This window comes from Lissotriton vulgaris, chromosome 7 (genome assembly GCF_964263255.1).
Source record: "Lissotriton vulgaris chromosome 7, aLisVul1.2, whole genome shotgun sequence".
Lineage (NCBI taxonomy): Eukaryota > Metazoa > Chordata > Amphibia > Caudata > Salamandridae > Lissotriton > Lissotriton vulgaris.
Genome location: NC_141695.1, coordinates 1,187,404,113 through 1,187,424,690, shown reverse-complemented (window position 1 = coordinate 1,187,424,690; position 20,578 = coordinate 1,187,404,113). Strand labels below are relative to the sequence as shown.

Below are 20,578 nucleotides of genomic sequence, written 5' to 3'. Positions count from 1 at the left end.
TCCCATCATCATTTACCCCTATTCATTTGAATCCGTCCTTCCCACCGGCTTTATGTGATGGCTCATTCGAACTTTGGAGGGAGGGCGGCTGCAGAGCGCTAACCCACTTGTTTCATGGGACATCTCCCCTTACCTTCCAGAACTGCATGAGGGACTATGGTGTCCCGCCCACTGAACGGTTCCATCATACTCAGCTTCTGCACTGGGCCACTTCGCCGGGTACACGAGAAGCGGCCACGAGATCATTAACGTCCTTCGAGGCGTTTATCCTTCGCACTTCTTGTATGAAGGGGACGATCTCCTCCATATATAGATTGTTATTGGACACCGTCATATTCCCTCGTCCCCGGTACATGGAGCATTGGGAGTCCTGCCTTGGTAGGGACATATCGAACGGCGAATGGGCAGGGTTATGGCGGGATATCAAAGCGCATAACCATTCGATGGATCTCAGGGAGGCACATCTTAAACTAATGTATGACTGGTACCTCTACCCATCCAAGTTGCATTGTATATTCCCATCGTCCTCAGACAGGTGCTGGCGGGGTTGCGGCTCATTGGGAGACTTCCGCCATATTTGGTGGGATTGTCCCACCATTAAGCCCTTTTGGTCGGAGATTCTTTCCCATATCAAGGAGGTGATAGGTTATCCGATCCCGGAGTCCATGGATTATGTCCTGCTGGGGCTCCGTGATCCGATGTTGGAACACCAAACTAGAGCTGACAAACGTATTATTTGGCTGTGCCTGGGTGCTGCTAAATTGACAGTGGCAGCAGCTTGGAAGAAACCGAGCGCACCCGCGATCTCGCTGTGGCATGCGCGGCTGTGGCGTCTGCTAAGTATGGAAAGATTGTCTGATATATTTTTGGGTAACTTTAAGAATTTCATGTTTCAGTGGGGTCCTTTAGTTCGATTTCTCTCTAGGGGGCTACCATCAGCAGTCTGTCCCTCGGCACTACGTGCACTCCACCTGTTTCAATTTTAAGCTGCGGGGTGCCTGGACTTGGATGTGAATGTGAGCTTGGTCGCCACCACGGGGGGTGGGGTGGGGGGGGGGGGGGGCTCTGTTGGGGGTTGTTGGTTTCTTTGGTTACGACACTGCCTGGCGGCTGGGAGCGGACTATGGAGGGCTCCAGAGCGGCTATTCCCCGAGCTCGCTGTGCGGACTACTGGACTACCGATTGAGTAGCGAATTAACAGCCGGGGTGCTCAGGACTCAGACCCGATTGTATCACTGTTTCTAATAGACATCGACTTTGAACCGGCTTTACAGGTCCTCTATGTTGTGCTCCCATAGTCCATTGTGATGGAATCCTCTGAATCCCTTGTGTGGGAAAAATTGCTATCTGGCACCAGTGTCTTTTTCTTTGTTTTTGCTTTCAATTTCTAAACTCAATAAATATACCTTTGAAAAAAAAAAAGAAATAACACCACCACCTGAAGAACAAGTGTGCAAAAACATTACAGATTTATATTTTACACATTACCAGAGTGGGTGTTGGAGCAGACAGCAGTTCATTTTTCAACTGTTCTTCCTGGATCTCTCTATTTTCCTGCTCTGATGAGGGAATTTCAGGCTTCGACTGCTCTGGGACCTTAAGGTAGTCCTTTGTATAAAGACCTTCAAAAAGTTTATCTACAAAACCAGTAGTTTCTGGAACAAAAAAAAGGAAACCCTTTTTGTAGTGTAGTAAAATAATTTGGAATCTGAACATATAAAGATCAATGCCATCTACATAAAGCATGCACTTTTTTGGGGGTCAAAATTAGTTTTATTAAAACACAAGCAGTATGCAGGGTGGCATTACAATTAAGAGAAAAATTGTTAAACAAGCTAATGAGGCTACAGATTCTTCTAATGAGGGGGCCATTATTGTTAGCCAAATACTGGTTGCAAGCCAACCCCATTATTGTTGAGCATCTTAGGTTGTAGAACTTTATAACCCCCACCAAACTGTCCTTCCACCCACCCCAACCCCTCCCCCACAAACAACGAAAGAGCAAAGGTGGTGGTAGCTGGTTGGTGCGTGCACTGGTCACTGAACCTGGTATAAAATTCTGAAAGCTCGTTGTGGAACCCTTGGGTTGGGTCATGTGTCCATAAAAGGAGATCCCCTGGCCTAGAATAAGTGCATAGCCCATAATGAGGGTGGGCAGACTGCCAAGGGGAGGCCCCGCATGAGATATGCGACAAGAGGGCCCCATTTGTATTCAAAGCTTTTGTAATCGTCCCTGAAAATATCTGCCATTCTTTCCATAATGAGTAGCTTCTAGAGGCGTGAGTGCCCTTGGGACAGCACTGGTGCGCTCTTCTTTTTTCATGCCACTGCAATTGCGATTTTGGTGGCCCCTAGAAAGGTCCCCATCCGCTTTTCTGGGTCTCTAATACCCAGGAGGGCTCCCTCCATGGAGGTCGGAATGGGGTACCCAAGGATACCCCTCATGTGAGCCAAGATTTCCTCTCAGAACGTTTTAATCATGGGGCAGTCCCACCAGATAGGACGGAACTCCCCAAGGAGACCACACCCCCTCCAGCACTGATCGGAGGCCTCTGGGAAGATCTATGTGAGTTTCATTGGGTACAAGTACCAATCAAAAAGAGTCTTATAATGGGCTTCCGTAAGAACCAGGGAGTGGTTGCCCTTGGCAATATCCTTCCATAAGTGATTCCACTCCTCGTCTGAAAATTTCCCTTCCTACCATATGTTCCTTGGTGTGAAGATATCGGGCCTTGGTAAGTGTCAAGTGGAGAACAGTAAGTAGTATAGAAAGGAGACCATTCCCTTCATAGAGCCTACCCGTCTCACAGTTTTCTATTGGTGTTCGTTCCCGTGTTGCTGCCTCCCTAACCTGTGGCTGTAAGGCCCAATGTTTAAGTTGAATGCAGTGGAAGTCCTCGAGACGAACGGATCCCTCGACCCCTCACAGTCCGGCTTCCGAGCCAAACACAGCACCGAGACCGCCCTCATCGCCGCCACCGATGACATCCGGGCCCTGATGGACAATGGAGAAACAGCGGCCCTCATCCTCCTAGACCTCTCCGCGGCATTCGACACGGTCTGCCACCGCACCCTGGTACGGCGCCTCAGCAACATCGGAATCCAGGACAAGGCGCTGGAATGGATCATCTCCTTCCTCGACGGAAGAACACAGCGAGTCCGCCTACCACCGTACAAGTCAGAGGCCTCCGAAGTCATCTGCGGCGTCCCCCAAGGATCATCCCTGAGCCCCACCCTCTTCAACGTCTACATGAGCCCCCTCGCGGCCATCGTACGCAAACACCACCTCAGCATCATCTCCTACGCCGACGACACCCAGCTGATCCTCTCCCTGACCAACAACCCCGCCGCCGCCAGAGCCAACCTACACGAAGGGATGAAAGAGGTAGCCGAGTGGATGACGACCAGCCGCCTGAAACTGAACTCGGACAAGACGGAGGTCCTCATCCTGGGCTCCTCTCCCTCCGCCTGGGACGACTCCTGGTGGCCTCCCGCCCTGGGCACCGCACCCAAACCGACAGACCATGCACGAAACCTGGGCTTCATCCTGGACTCCTCCCTCTCCATGACCAGGCAAGTCAGCAGCGTCTCCTCGGCGTGCTTCAACATCCTACGCATGCTACGGAAGATCTTCTGGTGGATCCCCACAGAGACCAGGAAGACCGTCACCCAGGCCCTCGTCACCAGCCGACTGGACTACGGCAACGCCCTCTACGCCGGGACCACCGCCAAGCTCCAGAAGAGACTCCAGCGGATCCAAAACGCCTCAGCCAGACTCATCCTCGACATCCCACGATCCAGCCACATCTCCGGACATCTGAGAGACCTTCACTGGCTCCCCATCAACAAGAGAATCACCTTCCGCCTCCTCACCCACGCACACAAAGCCCTACACGACCAAGGCCCGAGCTACCTCAACAGCCGAGTCAACTTCTACGCTCCCAAACGCCACCTCCGATCAGCCAACCACGCCCTCGCCGCCGTCCCCCGCATCCGAAGAGCGACTACAGGAGGAAGGTCCTTCTCCTACCTGGCCGCCAAGACCTGGAACTCCCTCCCGTCCGACCTGCGCTTGACCCAAGACCACCTCTCCTTCAGGAAGAAGCTGAAGACCTGGCTGTTCGAGCAGTAGCGGCACCCCCCCCCCCCCAGCGCCTTGAGACCCTATGGGTATGTAGCGCGCTTTATAAGTGTCACTGATTGATTGATTGATAGTGTATACATGAAAGTCCCTTTGGCAACTTTCAAAGGTGAGTATGTCATGGTTATGGAATAGATCTGAGCGCATCAGACAGCCTCCCTCCTTCCAAGCATCAAACGCGTCTTCGGGTAATACTGGAGGAAAGTCCAGATTATACTGAATCTGATTGTAGGGTGACAGGAATGTAGTCCACCTCAACCCTCTGGACACCTCGTCCCATACCTTAAGGGTGGTCCATGTATGCGTGCTAATGTATGCGTTTGCGGGTCTGTCTTTCTTAGGTTTCCAAACCACATCCAAATTAGTTCTCCCCAGTATCGCCCTGTCAATGTGAAACCAGTGCTTATCTGATTCCCTCTTGGACCGTTCTGCCAAATCCTCAGTTGGGAGGCTTTATAATATAGATTAAAATCAGGTAGCGCCATTCCCCCACCCCCACGAAACCCCCCCATCATTCTTCGTGCGTCTTAAGGGGTGGAAGGGAAGACTGGCCCTGCCTTTCTGCCAAATATATGGGTAATAATGGAGTGCAGCCTGGGTAGGAAGTTCCAATGTAAGTCAATCGGCAGGGCCTGAAATGAATTGAGGTAGCAAGTTCATTCATATCGCATGTATGTGCCCTAGCCAAGAGATAAAGAGAGGTTTCCAGCATTTGAGGTCCTGTTGGAGTTGAAGCAGAAGTTGGGGTAATTAGCCTTATAAAGGTCCTCTAGTCGCTGTGTTAGTTGGATGCCCAGATACTGAAGGGTATGCTTGGCCCACTGAAAGGAGGTATGCTCACGGAGTTGGTTGGCTCTTACTTTGCTACCGTGAGATTTAGCCAGATTAACTCTAAAACCCGCCTCTTCTTCAAATTCCTGTAGCACTGTCTGTAGGGCCTGCATCGAGTGGTCAGGAGCGGTGAGCGTAATCAGGACGTCATCTGCGAATAATGATCATTTATGTTACTTTCCCCCGAAGTGAATACCCAGATTCCGTGGGGTTGCCGAACCCGTATCGGCAGTAATTCTATGCTTAGAGCAAAAAGCAGAGGTGAGAGCGGGCAACCTTGTCTCGTCCCTCTTTCCAATGGGAACGGGGCTGAGCTGGTCCCGCTGACCTGCACACTAATTAGCCTTGATCATGTCAATAAACGCCTTCCCGAAGCCAAAGTGTTCGAGCGTGGGTAAAAGATGCGACCAATCCACCCTGTCAAAGGCTTTTTCGGCATCCAGGCCCACAAGGATTGCCGGGATCTTAGTAACTTTTTCTATCAGATGTAGAGTCCTACAGATATTGTCGTGGATCTGCCTCCCCTTTATGAAGCCCGATTGATCAGGGTGAATTGGAATTCGCATTAAGTCATTCAGTCTCGCTGCTAATATTGTGGAATATAGTTTGGCGTCCAGATTTAGGAGTGCTATTGGCATATAGGAAGCACAGCTGTGCAGGTTTTTTCACAGATTGTGGATGAGAGCGATCACACGGCTTCCGCCATTGACCGTGATACCGTGGGCCCCTCTGCCTTGAGTTAAAGAGATGGGTGAGGTGTGGAATGATGTCTGGTTCGTATGTTTTATAAAAGTGGAACGTCAGGCCATCAGGCCCAGGAGACTTGTTGGGTTTAATTGTTGCAATTGCTTTTCCTACCTACTCGTCGGTGATGGGTGCGTTAAGTATCATTCCAGGCCTGTGAGACCTGCAGCAGCTCCAGTGATTATAGGTATTGGTGTTGTGCTGCTTTGCAGCGGGTTCACTGGCATAAAGCTCCTTGCAAAACACCCCCAAATAAGTTAGGCTTGTCTATGTCTGAATGTGTTATATTGCCCTCTCTATCGCATAAGCCTCTGATGTGTTCCTTCTCCCTTTTTTCCTGCATCTGTCTGGCTAGGTGAGTTCGCACCTTGTTCCCTTGTGCGTATGAAAATGGACGGAGCCGCAAGAGGGTGCATTCTGCCCTACTGGGTAGATCGCTGATATTTTCCCTTTTAAGGCACTCAGTGTACGCCCGAGAAGGGGTCTTTCTATGTCCCTTCTCAATTTTCTCCTGTTCCGCCTCCAGGGCATCTGTCTCTTTTGCTCTCTGTTTATTCAATGTAGCATGTAGCTCCAGGCATTTACCCCGCAGAACTGCTATAAATGCGTCCCAATTATTCAGGGGAGAGGTATCGTGAGGCTGTTTTAGTTGAAGGAATTCTTTGATGGCCCACCCGTAATTAGTCTCTTAATACTTTATCTCTCATCAGGGAGACAGGGAAATACCATCTTGGCGACTTGGTGCGGCGCTACCAGAGGCTAGGCAGATCATGACGGGGCTGTGATCAGATATATTATTCGGAAGGATTTTTGCAGCTTGAAGGGACCCTAGTAGACTTTGGCTTATAAAACTATAGTCAAGCCGTGAATACGTTTGGTGTATGTGAGAAAAGAATGCGTAATATTTGGAATTAGGGTAGAGAAGTCGCCATGCGTCTATAAGCACAAGAGTGTGTAGAGATTGCTTAATCCCTTTGGGGAAGCTGCCTATGGCGGTTCTGTAGGGGTGGGTGCTATCTATTTACGCGTGCCATGTGAGATTGAAATCCCCGATTAGGCCTGTCGGGCCTTCAGCAAAACCGCCTATTATATTGAGCAGTGAGGACAAGAATGCTGGTTGCCTTGTGTTGAGGGCACACATCGAAACAAACATGCATAATCGACCCCTCGGTTTCCACTTCACCATAATGATCCTGCCCTACCCATCTGATTTTAAGGCTTCTGGTTTGAATTTTGTAGTGTTGTGAAACAATAAAGCCACTTCCCTCGGTTTTGTGCCAGCCAATGACCTATAGATCAGTGCTTAATTTATATGCTCAGTCTGAGCTCCTCTGTGCGCTTTAGGTGCGTTTCTTAAAGCACCACCACCTCAGAGTGATCTGTAAGATCATTGAAAGTTTTATGCCTCGAGAGGAGAGTTCAACCCTTTCACATTCCATGAAGCTATGGAAATCGGCATGGCTCTAGCCTCGACCTCTCCCCACGCAAATGGACCTTGTAGTGTTAGCTCCCCTCACTTCTGTCGTGGAGATCTCAAAGGGTAGGTAGCCAAAACTGTAATTGCGTGTGAAGGTCTTGCACCTGGTCCTGTGTGGTTGTTACTTGTTTGTCCAGTTCCTGTGCCTGAGACGCCACCTCCAGCACTCTAGTGCCTATGTGCCTATGGAGTCTACATCCTGTAGGAGAGCAGACATGCGCTCGGAGAGATCTCCTTTAAGTTGCGCTCTGATAGATCTGCTTTAAATTGGTCCATGGAAGACTTAATGCCCAATTTAATTTCGGTTCAGAAAAGGGGGTGGTGATGAACAGAGTGTCTGAATTAAGCAGACCACTCTTACCCAGTCCAAAGATCAGGGCTTGATTCATCACCGTTTTTTAGCTCACTGCACCATCCCAGCTCAGAACTTGGCTATATGCAAATTAGTCTGACCCTGGCCCAGTGCATCATGGGAACAGGGCAGACCAAACTACCAAGCCAATTCTTATACTGGGAAGGAAACAAGCTACCGGGGACCGGTTTCTGGCATTTCAGCCGTCTTCGGCCCGGCTTGCTTGAATCCTGATGGTGCAATGAGCTAGGGACTCACATCTAAGTATACCCTTCCACGCTTAGGGTGGACAAAAATGATTCAGAAAAGGGGGTGGTGATGAACAGAGTGTCTGAATTAAGCAGAACACTCTTACCCAGTCCAAAGATCAGGGCTTGATCCATCACCGTTTTTTAGCTCACTGCACCATCCCAGCTCAGAACTTGGCTATATGCAAATTAGTCTGACCCTGGCCCAGTGCATCATGGGAACAGGGCAGACCAAACTACCAAGCCACTTCTTATACTGGGAAGGAAACAAGCTACCGGGGACCGGTTTCTGGCATTTCAGCCGTCTTCGGCCCGGCTTGCTTGAATCCTGATGGTGCAATGAGCTAGGGACTCACATCTAAGTATACCCTTCCACGCTTAGGGTGGACAAAAATGATTCAGAAAAGGGGGTGGTGATGAACAGAGTGTCTGAATTAAGCAGACCACTCTTACCCAGTCCAAAGATCAGGGCTTGATCCATCACCGTTTTTTAGCTCACTGCACCATCCCAGCTCAGAACTTGGCTATATGCAAATTAGTCTGACCCTGGCCCAGTGCATCATGGGAACAGGGCAGACCAAACTACCAAGCCAATTCTTATACTGGGAAGGAAACAAGCTACCGGGGACCGGTTTCTGGCATTTCAGCCGTCTTCGGCCCGGCTTGCTTGAATCCTGATGGTGCAATGAGCTAGGGACTCACATCTAAGTATACCCTTCCACGCTTAGGGTGGACAAAAATGATTCAGAAAAGGGGGTGGTGATGAACAGAGTGTCTGAATTAAGCAGACCACTCTTACCCAGTCCAAAGATCAGGGCTTGATCCATCACCGTTTTTTAGCTCACTGCACCATCCCAGCTCAGAACTTGGCTATATGCAAATTAGTCTGACCCTGGCCCAGTGCATCATGGGAACAGGGCAGACCAAACTACCAAGCCAATTCTTATACTGGGAAGGAAACAAGCTACCGGGGACCGGTTTCTGGCATTTCAGCCGTCTTCGGCCCGGCTTGCTTGAATCCTGATGGTGCAATGAGCTAGGGACTCACATCTAAGTATACCCTTCCACGCTTAGGGTGGACAAAAATGATTCAGAAAAGGGGGTGGTGATGAATAATTTAATTTCGGAGCACAGTTCAGCCTTGAATTCCCTAAGAGGGGCCATTAGATCATCTTTAGTGAGCAACATGGTGGCGGTATCTCCCCCTCCTTACTAGAGTCTTTGCTTGTATCTTTCTTCAGTGGCATAGATGCAGACCATTGTACATGCAACACTGGTCCCATGCATACGCGAAATTTGACAAGAATAAAATATAGACAGAGTCAATCTATATTAGGAGTGACATGTCCAGCCGGACAGTGGTCTTCAAAGTTAACTCAATTTACGCTTCGTTACACCAAGAGTACCTTCCACAAGTCAGCCAGGGAGCACCACTGCCCACCGACTCACCCGGTCCCCCATGGCTCTGACGGATACCATTGTGTACCGCGGGACCTTGCGCCTGATCGTGGGCGCTCGTACTCCACAATTAATGACCGCCGATTCTGATTTAGGAATTCCGGCATTTAGAGGCTAAATTATTGTTAAGGCTTTCATTGAAATGTCCTGATGACGGTCCCCGTGATTTACTAGGGGGTCCGAAACGCCGTCGACCTTTTAAGCACCAAATGCCAAAACGTGTTTACTATGTGTGTTTATGGTGCTCTGTTTAAATATTCTGTACAATTGCATCCATGACAGAAAAACGTGCTTTGCCTTAAAAAGCCCTTCTTTGCTCTCTATACCCACCCTCTGTATCCGTTCTGTAAGTGCTGGGCACAGGCTTGTGTTCCACACTGGCTGACTTGTGGAAGGTACTCTTGGTGTAAGGAAGCGTAAATTGAGTAAACTTTGAAGACCATTGTCCGGCTGGACATGTCACTCCTAATATAGATTGACTGTCTACATTTTATTCTCGTCAAATTTCGTGTATGCATGGGACCAGTGTTGCATGTACAAAGAATGTTCCCCGAGGTCCCTGCCGACTAAATTGGGGCCCCTTGTTGTTGTAAAATTATTTATAGATGCAGACCAGCCACCCCCCCTTTCCGTGAGTGAGTAACCTTCACCAGGTGACGTCGGGCCCCACAACCGGTGCACCCTCCTGGGGCAGCTTGTGGCAATTCAGGGTTGTACCCCCTCCTTCAGGCAAAAGCTGGAGCCTGCCCCTTGGCCTCGAATGGACCACCGTTACGTCTGGCGCTTCACAAGAGTTAACTTTTGGGCCAATGCTTCTCTAGGCAGGTACTCATTCCTTAGCACCTCCTTATATTCACCGGTGTATGCTTGCCCTATGGAGAGCCTCCTTTCAGAGCTGCCTGAGGATCCTGGTGAAAGTCAATGAAGGCCCCCATCTTCAAGTCAGGCAGGTCGCAGACGGCAGCCCACGTCTTGTCTGTATCACCGCAAAGTTGCCCAAATGCTTGCGGGATGCAATCCGGGACCCTGATTCTCAGTGGGCTCACAGGCGCCACCACCAGCCTTCCCTCTTACTGCTGATCGCCGGGGCAAAGGTGGCAGGCGTGGTCATCACCACTGAAGCGTAGTCACTTCCCGCTGGGAGCCCGTCTGGTCACGCAGCCCTCCTTTCATCGACCATCATTACAAACGGACCCCGGCCTCCGTGACGGTCCTTAGGGCTCATCTTCAACGAAGATGTGGAATCGCCTTGTCCCTGACTAACGCTGCCATTTTGGGAGCCTCGGCTGCTCCTTCTCGCTTCTTCTTCGGCTGCCTTTTCTTCTGCTCCCATCTTGCGCTAGCACTCCTGCTTGGCCACGCCGGTATCACAGAACCTCAGACGCCAGTTGGGTGGATTTTGACTACCCTTTACATCGGTTAGTACACACGAGCAGCTACGAGGCTACAGAGCAGAGGTGAATCACGTCCACCCGGCCATCTTGCCTGGCCATGCCCTCCACACTTTTTTTTAATCTATCAAAATACCCAACTTCCACAAAGCAGTTAAGAGTTTAATAAAATAGTTTCCTAAAGTTTTCCTTAACACCGTTAACTCGTCACAGTGTCCTTGCTGTCACATATTTATTAGTTAAAAGCAAGGACTATCACAAGTGATCATGAAACTATGGAATATGCACGAGTGGCTGCAGTAACTTAAAACCACATATGCTCAAACTAGCATCATATCTTACATTAAATAAGTAGAGCGAACTGGAAGCATACCTTTTTGCAAAAAGACATCCAACTGATCAACACAGAAGGCTCTCAGGTCCTGTTCAGATTTGTCCTTCTTCACAAGCGCTACCACATAGTTCGCCAAAGCATTTGGGTCAGCATCACATCTAATCAAAAGAAACAAGAACAAAACGTGTTAACTGTTTCAGGGTTGTGCTCCAGGAGATCACATTGTGTCAATGGTGCTTGCAGATAGAACTTGTTAACAAGCACAAATCCACTACTTGATCCTACATTTTAGCGTAAAAAGCATTTTTTTTATCAGTTTTCGACATAAAGGTGTATTTTGTACTAATAAACAAATAGCTTCAAAAACGTTAGTGCAGCAAACAACAGCTGCTTGCAGTCAGGTTGTTCGAATTGTTCCCATGCTACAATATTGCTGCGATTAAAGTATAATTTTGCAAGATGATGCGATGGCTTAAAGATTGTCAATTTTAGGAAACAAGCAAATTACACCAGAGTAACTTACATTTAACCTAGGCCTCGTTAGGAAGTCTCTAGTCACCTGTGATAAGACAATGATGTAGCTGCTCAACTGTAATAACGTATTACAGCTGAGTTTTGACTTAGTAAGGACTTCCACTAGACCCAGCAGCCTAGGTGAAAGGCAGGTAACAGAGCATCAGTACAGATTTTTCTTATGACCAATTTTTTCTTCACTGAACAGAGATCAGCCCAAAGGAAAGGCGTAAGTTTTTATTTTCTGTACGCTATACTTAATCACAGGAAAGAAAATCTTTCTGCACATTCTTAGGTTCAGACCTTTCTAAATCACAGTTTCATATGAAGCAGCAATAAGACATCAAGGATTTAAGCGGGTTGTTGAAAGGTGTAACTAGGTTCCCCAGAGTTATAAATATCACTAGAGAAGTTCACTCAATTCGATCAGTCTAGCCATTTTAGAGATGGCTTCTGCTGGGTTGGAGTTTCCTTGTGATGGTTATACTAATGGCTGTACGGTCACTGAATTGGGATACCAGCAATTCGTTCTGACAGCTGACTGCTGGGTACACGCTGCTTCAAGGCATAACATACCCATTCCATAGCAGTACACATGCAATGTGTAGTACAGAGGTAACAGTTTAAAGTATTGCAAGAAGTATTTGGTTTGCCCTGGCATATGTGGAGATGTCTGCTCTGTTTTTAGTTGCGAATTGTCAGAAATACATAGATTATGGTAACTGTGACCCACGGTGTTCAGAGTATATTGCTGCTACATGAACTTGGCTAGAGCCAGAGTCATGTTACCGCGGGAACAAGGATTTGCCTTCACAGAGCGTCCATAGGGACTATGTTCTAAAGAGCCGACATTACAAAAATATCCATGCAGGAGCACAGCAAACACAGAGGAAGCGCTCCAGAACGATATAATGCAGGTCTTTGCAGCCACTCGAACATACATCTTTTTAGAAAGAAGAATGCCAAAAATTAAGTTATCATTTCCTTCGGTTCAAAGACAGCAATGCAGGCAAACCAGCAGAAAAGAAGGATTTTCAGTAACTATACAGCACAGTACCTAAGCAGAGTGAAAACCCTCTGGTGAAAAGGTTCACAAATCTGCTGAATAAATGCCCACGAGGTGAAATGTCATAACAAACAAACACTGGGTGACATGGAATAAGCTAGTCCGCCTTTCCTGCAAATGTTTAGACTGTTCCTGGACCATCACACAAACAAGGACTTGGTCATGTCCATGGCCCAGCCAGGAGTAGACACCCATCTTTTCAGGTAGGCCATAGTTTTTCTTCAGTCCTAACTAAATGCAAGAAATGTAAAAAAGCCTGGCACATGCTACAGCTGATTCAACCAATCCAGCATCAGGATTTGTGAGAATTGTTTCTCACCCTTCTTCACCTCCTAAACCACGCCCAGGCATTCAGGTAAGAATTGCAAAGATAGGTGGCTGCCTCTACAAAGAGTTAAAAACGGACTTAAGCTGAATTAATTAAAACCAACTACAATCGCGAAATCCCATATGAATCCTGGGTTCCAAAGAATATTGTATAAAGCCAAATTTATATAAACTAGAATTTTCATCTCACCCTTAAAAGAATAAAGGCTGCCATATGCTGCTGCCACCCACTAACAATTGAACTCCTTCATGTGAGTCTCAATGACAATGTTATAAGAAATTGAATTGTGGTGGGTGACCAGAATAATCACACCACTTCAAAAATAATCACAAACCTTGTTAGTATGAACTCAGTCACTAATTTAACTTGAGCTCAACCTCATGGTAGCTGGGGCACAGACCGGCTTAATCAGGGTAATGTGTTAAGTATTCATTGAGTACCAAAACAGCAATAAAGTCAAAAGGCCTAACAGTAAAAATCCCAACCCAAAGTAAAAAAATAGACTAAAATGTAGCAAACAAAATGACATCAAAAAATCCAATAAGGGAACCAGAGATGTGAATTCATAAAGTTGTAGGTAGGAATTGCGCCAAGAAGCATAATGTGCTAATGAAAGTCAATGGTCATGGTAGACTGAGACCTAGGGGCGATTTGAGGCTTGCTCCAATGGAGGACATGTTGATACACCAACCAGGTTTGTTCGGTCAAGGATTTTACCTTTGGACTTTAGTCCTTGAAGTCCCAATCAATCCACCAATGAAGGGACATTCTAAAGCATCTCCTGCTCCCCAGGACCTCAAGAGGGGCACTTAAGAGACTCTCATGGTGTCAGGAAGAGACCAACTGCAGGGTCCGGTTTCTACTGGTCAGCTGGGCAGTTGCATGAAAGGTCTCTTGTAGCTTGCCAGCCTTATTATGCTTGGAGCCCACTTCTTTTTCCTGGATACCAGAAGGAGCAGGTCCAGTCCTTCTGAGCTCCTCTCAAGTCAAAGACAGCATGCCTAGTCGCTTCTGTACTTCCTCCGGTACGCATTGTTCTGAAGTGAGTGCCTAGAGATGCCACATTTATGCCTAGGACTAGCTTGGAAGTGGGAATAACCTCTAGGCACAACCCAATCAATGGGGTAATATTCCTGGTGCCAAGCCAACCTACTTCAGGCATTTTCAAAATGATGAAAGTCTTCGGCCACACTAAACTTGGACTCTCAGGGCTGGGTCTATGCATGGGGAGGTGAGGGGGTGTATTATGATAATCCTAATTTCCTCTCACATATAACCCCAAAATCCAGTTTGAAGAAGCCACTGTGCCCCTAAAAAACCCAGAGACAGAAGACTTGTGAAGCAAAATTACGTTTTTCCAGCAACACGACCGTGGATATACAAGAGTGGTCTTGGGATCCTGTTTTCTACCTTTCAAGTCCACCCCTAGTGTTTTATGTGAACTCAGCAGATCATCAAGAAGGATTTGACACCCAGCCGGTTTTGAAGCTGTAATGCCAAAGAGCATGATGCCCACAGCCACCAATATGCATATTGCTTGAGGTTCAGAGGAGTCTTCTCTGCCTATTCAGGTTAGCCTATTGCCCTGGGAGGCATTTCACACCTATTCAAATGCTAATTATTGGCTGTGAGAAATTGGGGGGCAAATGCAAGTTTAGCCTTCAGAAACATAGGCAGGGAAAAGGTATACCTCTATAATGTACGTTTCCGTAAAGTGTATTCACAATCCAACATCACCATTGAATTGGATTGTAAAAACGATTAAAAACAGATGTTTAATTAATTTTATAACTAGTCCTATTCCCAAGATACAGTATTAGGATAATCAGAACTATGGTTTTCTGCATAGGACAGCTAGGCCTGCCACTGTGAAAATAGCTTTTGGGGGCTAGTCACTGTGAGGACATGTTATCGTGAAATTTCTACATGTCCTACTTACCATGCATCCTGCATTGTGGAATACAAGTACTACATAGTGGTGACTTACTAATATTTAAAAGGGAGGTTTTTGACCCGTCGAATTGTAGTAACACTGCAACAGTCAGGCTACACTGGCAGGCCTGAAGCCATGTTTGCACAAAAATTAAGGTGAATGGCACAATAGATGCTGCAGTTCACAAGTGACATTTACCTTACATGCCCTGGGCACAATTTGTACAATATACTAGGGATTTATAGGTAGGCTAAGTATGCTCATCACAAGTATGAAAATGTAACATTGTTTGAAAGATGAGTACACACACTTTACTATGGTTAGCAAGATTATAGAGGATTCTAAAGCCAGCAAAACTATAGGGTCCAGCAAAAATGTGAAAAATCCAGGGTGTCCATGCAGAAGAGACAGCTTTCCTTATCCAGCAGTTACGTTTCCTGCATGGCCCATTGCAGTTTTCCCTATGTTAGCCTAATTGTGCACAGTGTAGGCCGCATTTTCCCTTCCACATGATACTATCTAAACACGCTTGCTTTTGTGCCACATTGTACTTTCACACGGAACCTACTTGTGTTTTCGTGTTCTGTTCTTTTCCTGGGATTTAGTCTGAACACAACAGACTATGTCAAACAACAACGACCCTTGTTATTCTCTCTGGTCATATAGCAGTAGCACCTAGACATAACATGAGAACGCAGATGCTGTTTGTGAGCACAAGTCTGGTCATAACCGAGAAAAAGAGTTTGAGCGCACGCACATACAGAGCAAGGGTTCGGAGACTAGATTGTTTTGTCAGCTGAGATGTAGAACTTCCTTCTGTGTATGCTAAGGTACGGGGTCTGCCGCTAATGCCAGATATTTTTGCCATATCAACATTCAGCATCAGTAGAATTGGAGGGGGGTATTATATTCTGTCTTATTACATGACAAGGCTTTTTATGATATATGGTTTATTGACCATGCGGACAGTATTTCTGGTCTGCATCAGTTTTCTAATTGTGGCAGGAGTACTGCATTTAAGGACCAGGTAGTTCAAATAAATATTCTATATTTCCTTTGTGTCTCTTGTTTATCTTATTGTGGACGAGTGAGAGCACAAAAGGGTGCATCCTGTTACCGTGATCCCTGAAAGGGTCAGTAGTGTTCTCCGGGGTACAAATTCACTTGCTTCTTTGATAAGGTTAGGAGGGCAAGTGAGGATGGCAGTGATTGCGGACGCTTCATAGATAGCTCCACAAAAGGCCTGCCAAAGATCCAGTTATACAACTGCAAATGCCTACTACACACATCAGGGACAGAGGTGCGGAGCCCCTGGGCAGTGTTGTGCCTCCATGTGCAATGGAGTTGCCCGCATCAGAACCCTCAAGGACGCGGCTGGCGTAGCAGCGGCTCTGGAGAGGGGGGATTTGTTGGCGGTGGCCCGGCTTTGAGGACCCAAAAGACGGCGCGCACAGACAGTGAGAAATACCAGCGGGCGCCCACGTCTATACTGGAGCAGACGGAAGCTGGCATCAATCCCCGCGGAGCCCTGACCGAGTTGAGGTTCGGTGCCTGGGGCCCGGAGAAGATCGCGCACTGGCAATCCAGGGTGGCTGGCTCTGGGCCTTCGCCCGACTGCTTGAAGTGGGAATGAAAAATCACTGCACCCATCAGTGCTGCAGTCAGCGGACAGAGCCCCCCCCCACACCCCCCCCCCCCGCTTGCAGAGAGGAGCACGATACCCCCTACTCCCACCAATCAGCGCAGGAATGCAGGGCCCACAGTATGGTGACTTAAAACGGTGGATCGTAGCAGTCGCTGGACATACTCAGAGTGGCCCCGGCAGGACCCACAGCCTGGCCCCAGAGGATTTTCATAATGGGGAAGTGAAAACACTCCAATGAAACGGGGAGCAGCATAGACCCCTCGACTCGACCAGACGTGCATCTGCCACCACCAAGTCCGGTAAGGGAATTCACAGGTGAAGTGGCACCATCTGGAGGGGGTCATCGGGAGGCTGTGTGACGCATACATTGCGTGCCACACCATAATCAGCAGCCTGGAGCAGTCCCTGCACACAACACATGCATTTCTTCATCCCACGCCAACATTCATGCAACATACCTGCCTATTGCAGGGCAAGGCCCACCACATTCCGCCATAAACGATAAGTGGGTCTCATTAAGGATCTCTTCCTCCTTGGAGAGAGGCCTATGCAACCAGAAGGAGAATAGCAATGGGCATGGTGCCTAGGGCCTGCTCATATGACCAACCTTCGACACTAGGATTCATATTAACACCCCTATGTGCAATTACATCCCATTGTGAATCGCGATCTGCCGCAGTGCCACTTGTGAGTGTATTAATAAGAGAAAAGGATTAGACTTCCAAGGGCGCCATTGCTGCCGGAGACACTGGACGGTCAAATAGTGTCCTTGCCCTAACCCTCGCAATGGGTAAGCTCAGGGCAGACAGGGCACAGCCTCAAACGGAAAACGCAGCGAACAAGACATCTGTCACCAAAGACACTGTGCAAACAGAGACTTCAAAACACACAGACCACACAGATTACTAGCATTGTTTTGATGAGTTAATGAGGTAGTTTTATAGACATTAAAACCACGTTGGACCCCAAAATAGACTACCTATGCACTGAAATTGATTCCTACGCGAAGACCACAAAAAACTAAAAGCGAGTAGAGGAATCTGAATCGGCGTTGGCATCTCTGTGATCCACAGTGAAATAGGCAACGGACCAGATTAGGTTGCTCCAAAAAGAGGTGGATCACCTGAAGAATTGTGTGGAAGATCAGGAAGGCAGATCTCTCAGAAACAACGTTCGCATAATGGGCCTACCGTAGCGAATTGAGGGTCAAAGTATGGAGTTGTATCTCAAAACCTAGTTCTCTGCAGACATTCTAAAAGACTAACACTCCAAATTAATTGTGCTCTGTTGAACGCACACATAGGGTACCGGGTGGCCCTTCCCGCCCGGGTAATCCCCCTAGGCCAGTGGTCGCACGTCTGTTCAAATACCGTGACATGGATCACATTATGCAAGTGAAAAGGGCCTGTTGCCCATGGCAAATAGAGAACGCAGGGTTACATATCTATCCGGACTATATGATATCAGTACAGCAGCGCAGATCCGCATACTCTGAACTCAAAAGATGCATCCGGGATCATGATATACAATATGCGCTGCAATAACCCGCTACATTACGTATACGGCACAAGGACAGTAACACCTTAGGTCGAACTCCTGAGGAGGCCTGGACAGACCAGAACGGTCTTGCACACGCTCCCATTGTATTAACGGCGCCTCCCCACCAACAGTGGCAAAATGCAAGCACATGCAGGAATCAAGGTAAAGGACAAGTGCAACGCCCCACCAAAGCCCAGGCAGCGAGGGAGAGAGAACAAGCCATCAAGCAAGCGAAAAATCATGACAACCCCGAATTCCCATCGCGATAAGAGTCTGAGACAGACATAACTCCACAACCAGCATACCAACTAACAGATTCACAGCACTCAGCAATATTAGGTGGAGGTCCACCAGTAACGCTGCAAACCGCTGAAGAACTAGGGTGATCATCTGCAAACCATCCATGGATAATGCACAACAAAAGGGTAAACCATCATTTCAGACTGTTCAAGTAAAAGTTGACCCTGGGAGATAGACACAAGCAAGAATTAGGACTTTGGCAAGCATGTACCGATATGGCGGCCACTATGTAGGCAAATGTGAAGATCTGCTACGCCCCCACGCAAATAAGTGGCTGATATAGAACTACTATGTTATTCTTCTCTCTCCCCACTCTTCTATTATTTCTTTCAACACATACTCTATTGCATTCTCCTTTCTTTTTTCTTATTTGTTATTTAAAATTTAGTTTATTTACATTACAGTACAGATGGCCATTTGCCCGTTGGCAAACTGGACTGGGGTGGTGAGTTGGGTACCACAAAGGTTTACATCAACCTGTCCATTCCATTCGACCACTTACTATGTTCATTATGCGCATCACTACTGATGCAATAATCAGGGTTCTGGCACCCATGGAAAGGTTTTGGAGACACTGGAGACATTCTAGGTGCAGGTATACTCCCCAAATGTCAGATCTCAGCAGAGAAGATGCAGGGTAATAACTTTCATTTGCTGACCTGGAATATACGGGGACTAGCTGGATGTGTTAAAGGTCAAAATATATCAATACCTACGCAGACACAAGGTTTCAGTGACACTAATCCAAGAGACACATCTTACCCTGCAAACGGTCACATCACTGCCCAAGCGTTGGAGGGGTACAGTGATGAGGACCAAGCACGCTGGCTATGCCAGAGGCACCTTGATATGGGAGGCACCAGGGATTCCTCTACCGAAGCTGCACACGCGTGTTAACCCACAAGGCCGATATACGATTCTAGAAGGACTCCTAGATGGTTCCCAGATAACGCTGGTCTCTCTATATGCACCAAACTCGAGGCAATCTATGTTCCTGCAAACACTAACCCAGTCATTACTTAGTGACCCAACGGAACCAGCGTATTAGGGTGGAGATTATAATTGCGTTCATGATCTAGAATTAGACCGCTCGCGCCCGCCACTCGCAGGGGCACAATCTATTGGCCTAGCACAACATATGAAGGCCTGGGCCAATAATATGCTATTAAGAGAAGGTTAGCGAGGCAAACATACCACAGATTGAATGTACTTTCACTTCTCAGAGATCTACAACCTGTACACGGTAATCAATGCAATTTACTGCTCCATAGTAGCCATATCCAGGGTATCCCATGCGGATTATTAAGCCTGCACGATATCTGACCATAGCTCCCTATAAATACAGTTAACCTGGGGAACACACAAAACCAGCATACCAATTGGCTTCTCCCTCTGGAGGGAGATACTCAAGGACGTAACATTAGATATCTCCAAATCACAATCCATCAACTCGTATTTTTCAAACTAATGCAGGCACCGCCACACATGCCGTAACAGAAAGGGATGCGTTCAAGTGTGTCCCACGCGGGCAGGTCATCAAAGCAGTGTATGGGTCTTGAAAGTCACTCACGAAAGAGCTAAAGAACCTGGAAACTTAAGTACAGTGGTGCGCACACCTTTCTCCTACTGATCCACATATTATACCCACATTGGCCAAGGCTTGATTGGCGCATAAAGAGACACTAGACAAACTGTGCGTAAGCGATATCTGGCCTGGCAATATGCTGAAGGTGACAAAGCGGACAAGACACTACCATGGCCACTAAAAATTGACTCCTCACAGCCTCCCATTAAGGCAATATGTGCCTCAGATAGCCTACTGGTAAACATGGCCTAAAAGTTTAACGACGCCTTTTTACAAGTATTACGCCTCCCTTTATAAATCTCCCGACCCTTGCAATCCACTAGAAAGACAGCAATTTCTAGAACACGCAGCCCTCCCACAGATATGCAAAGCTCGAGGCTTCCATATCTGAGGCAGATATTTCTAAGACTATTAAACAACTGGGGCAGATGGATGGCTTTTGGAGTTTTATGCGACCTACACCGAACAGCTGACTCCCAGCTTAAGCACCATCTATAGGGAGGCGTTCGACCGTGGCACACTTCCACCCTCTCTCCGGAAGGCCATATTGGTGGTACCACCGAAGCCATGCAGGGACCCACTTCAAATGGGCTTGTACCGTCCACTGTGCTTATTGAATTCAAACTACAAAATCGTGCACAAGATACTGGCCAATAGATTAATAGGTTAATGGAAGCTGTACAAATAATGGTA

The 20,578-nt window shown here is 47.6% G+C and overlaps 1 protein-coding gene across 4 annotated transcripts in view; it reads right to left on the bottom strand.

Moving 5' to 3' along the window:
• RBM27 (RNA binding motif protein 27) overlaps positions 1–20,578 on the bottom strand; it is a 1,065,407-nt gene that overhangs the window by 948,488 nt on the left and 96,341 nt on the right. For all 4 annotated transcript variants that reach the window (XM_086931662.1, XM_086931660.1, XM_086931661.1 and 1 more), the window contains exons 2-3: positions 11,016–11,134; positions 1,489–1,655 (exon numbers count right to left, since the gene is read on the bottom strand). In XM_086931662.1, the coding sequence (XP_086787788.1) occupies positions 1,489–1,655; positions 11,016–11,134 (286 nt within the window). The remainder of the gene's footprint in view (positions 1–1,488; positions 1,656–11,015; positions 11,135–20,578) is intronic.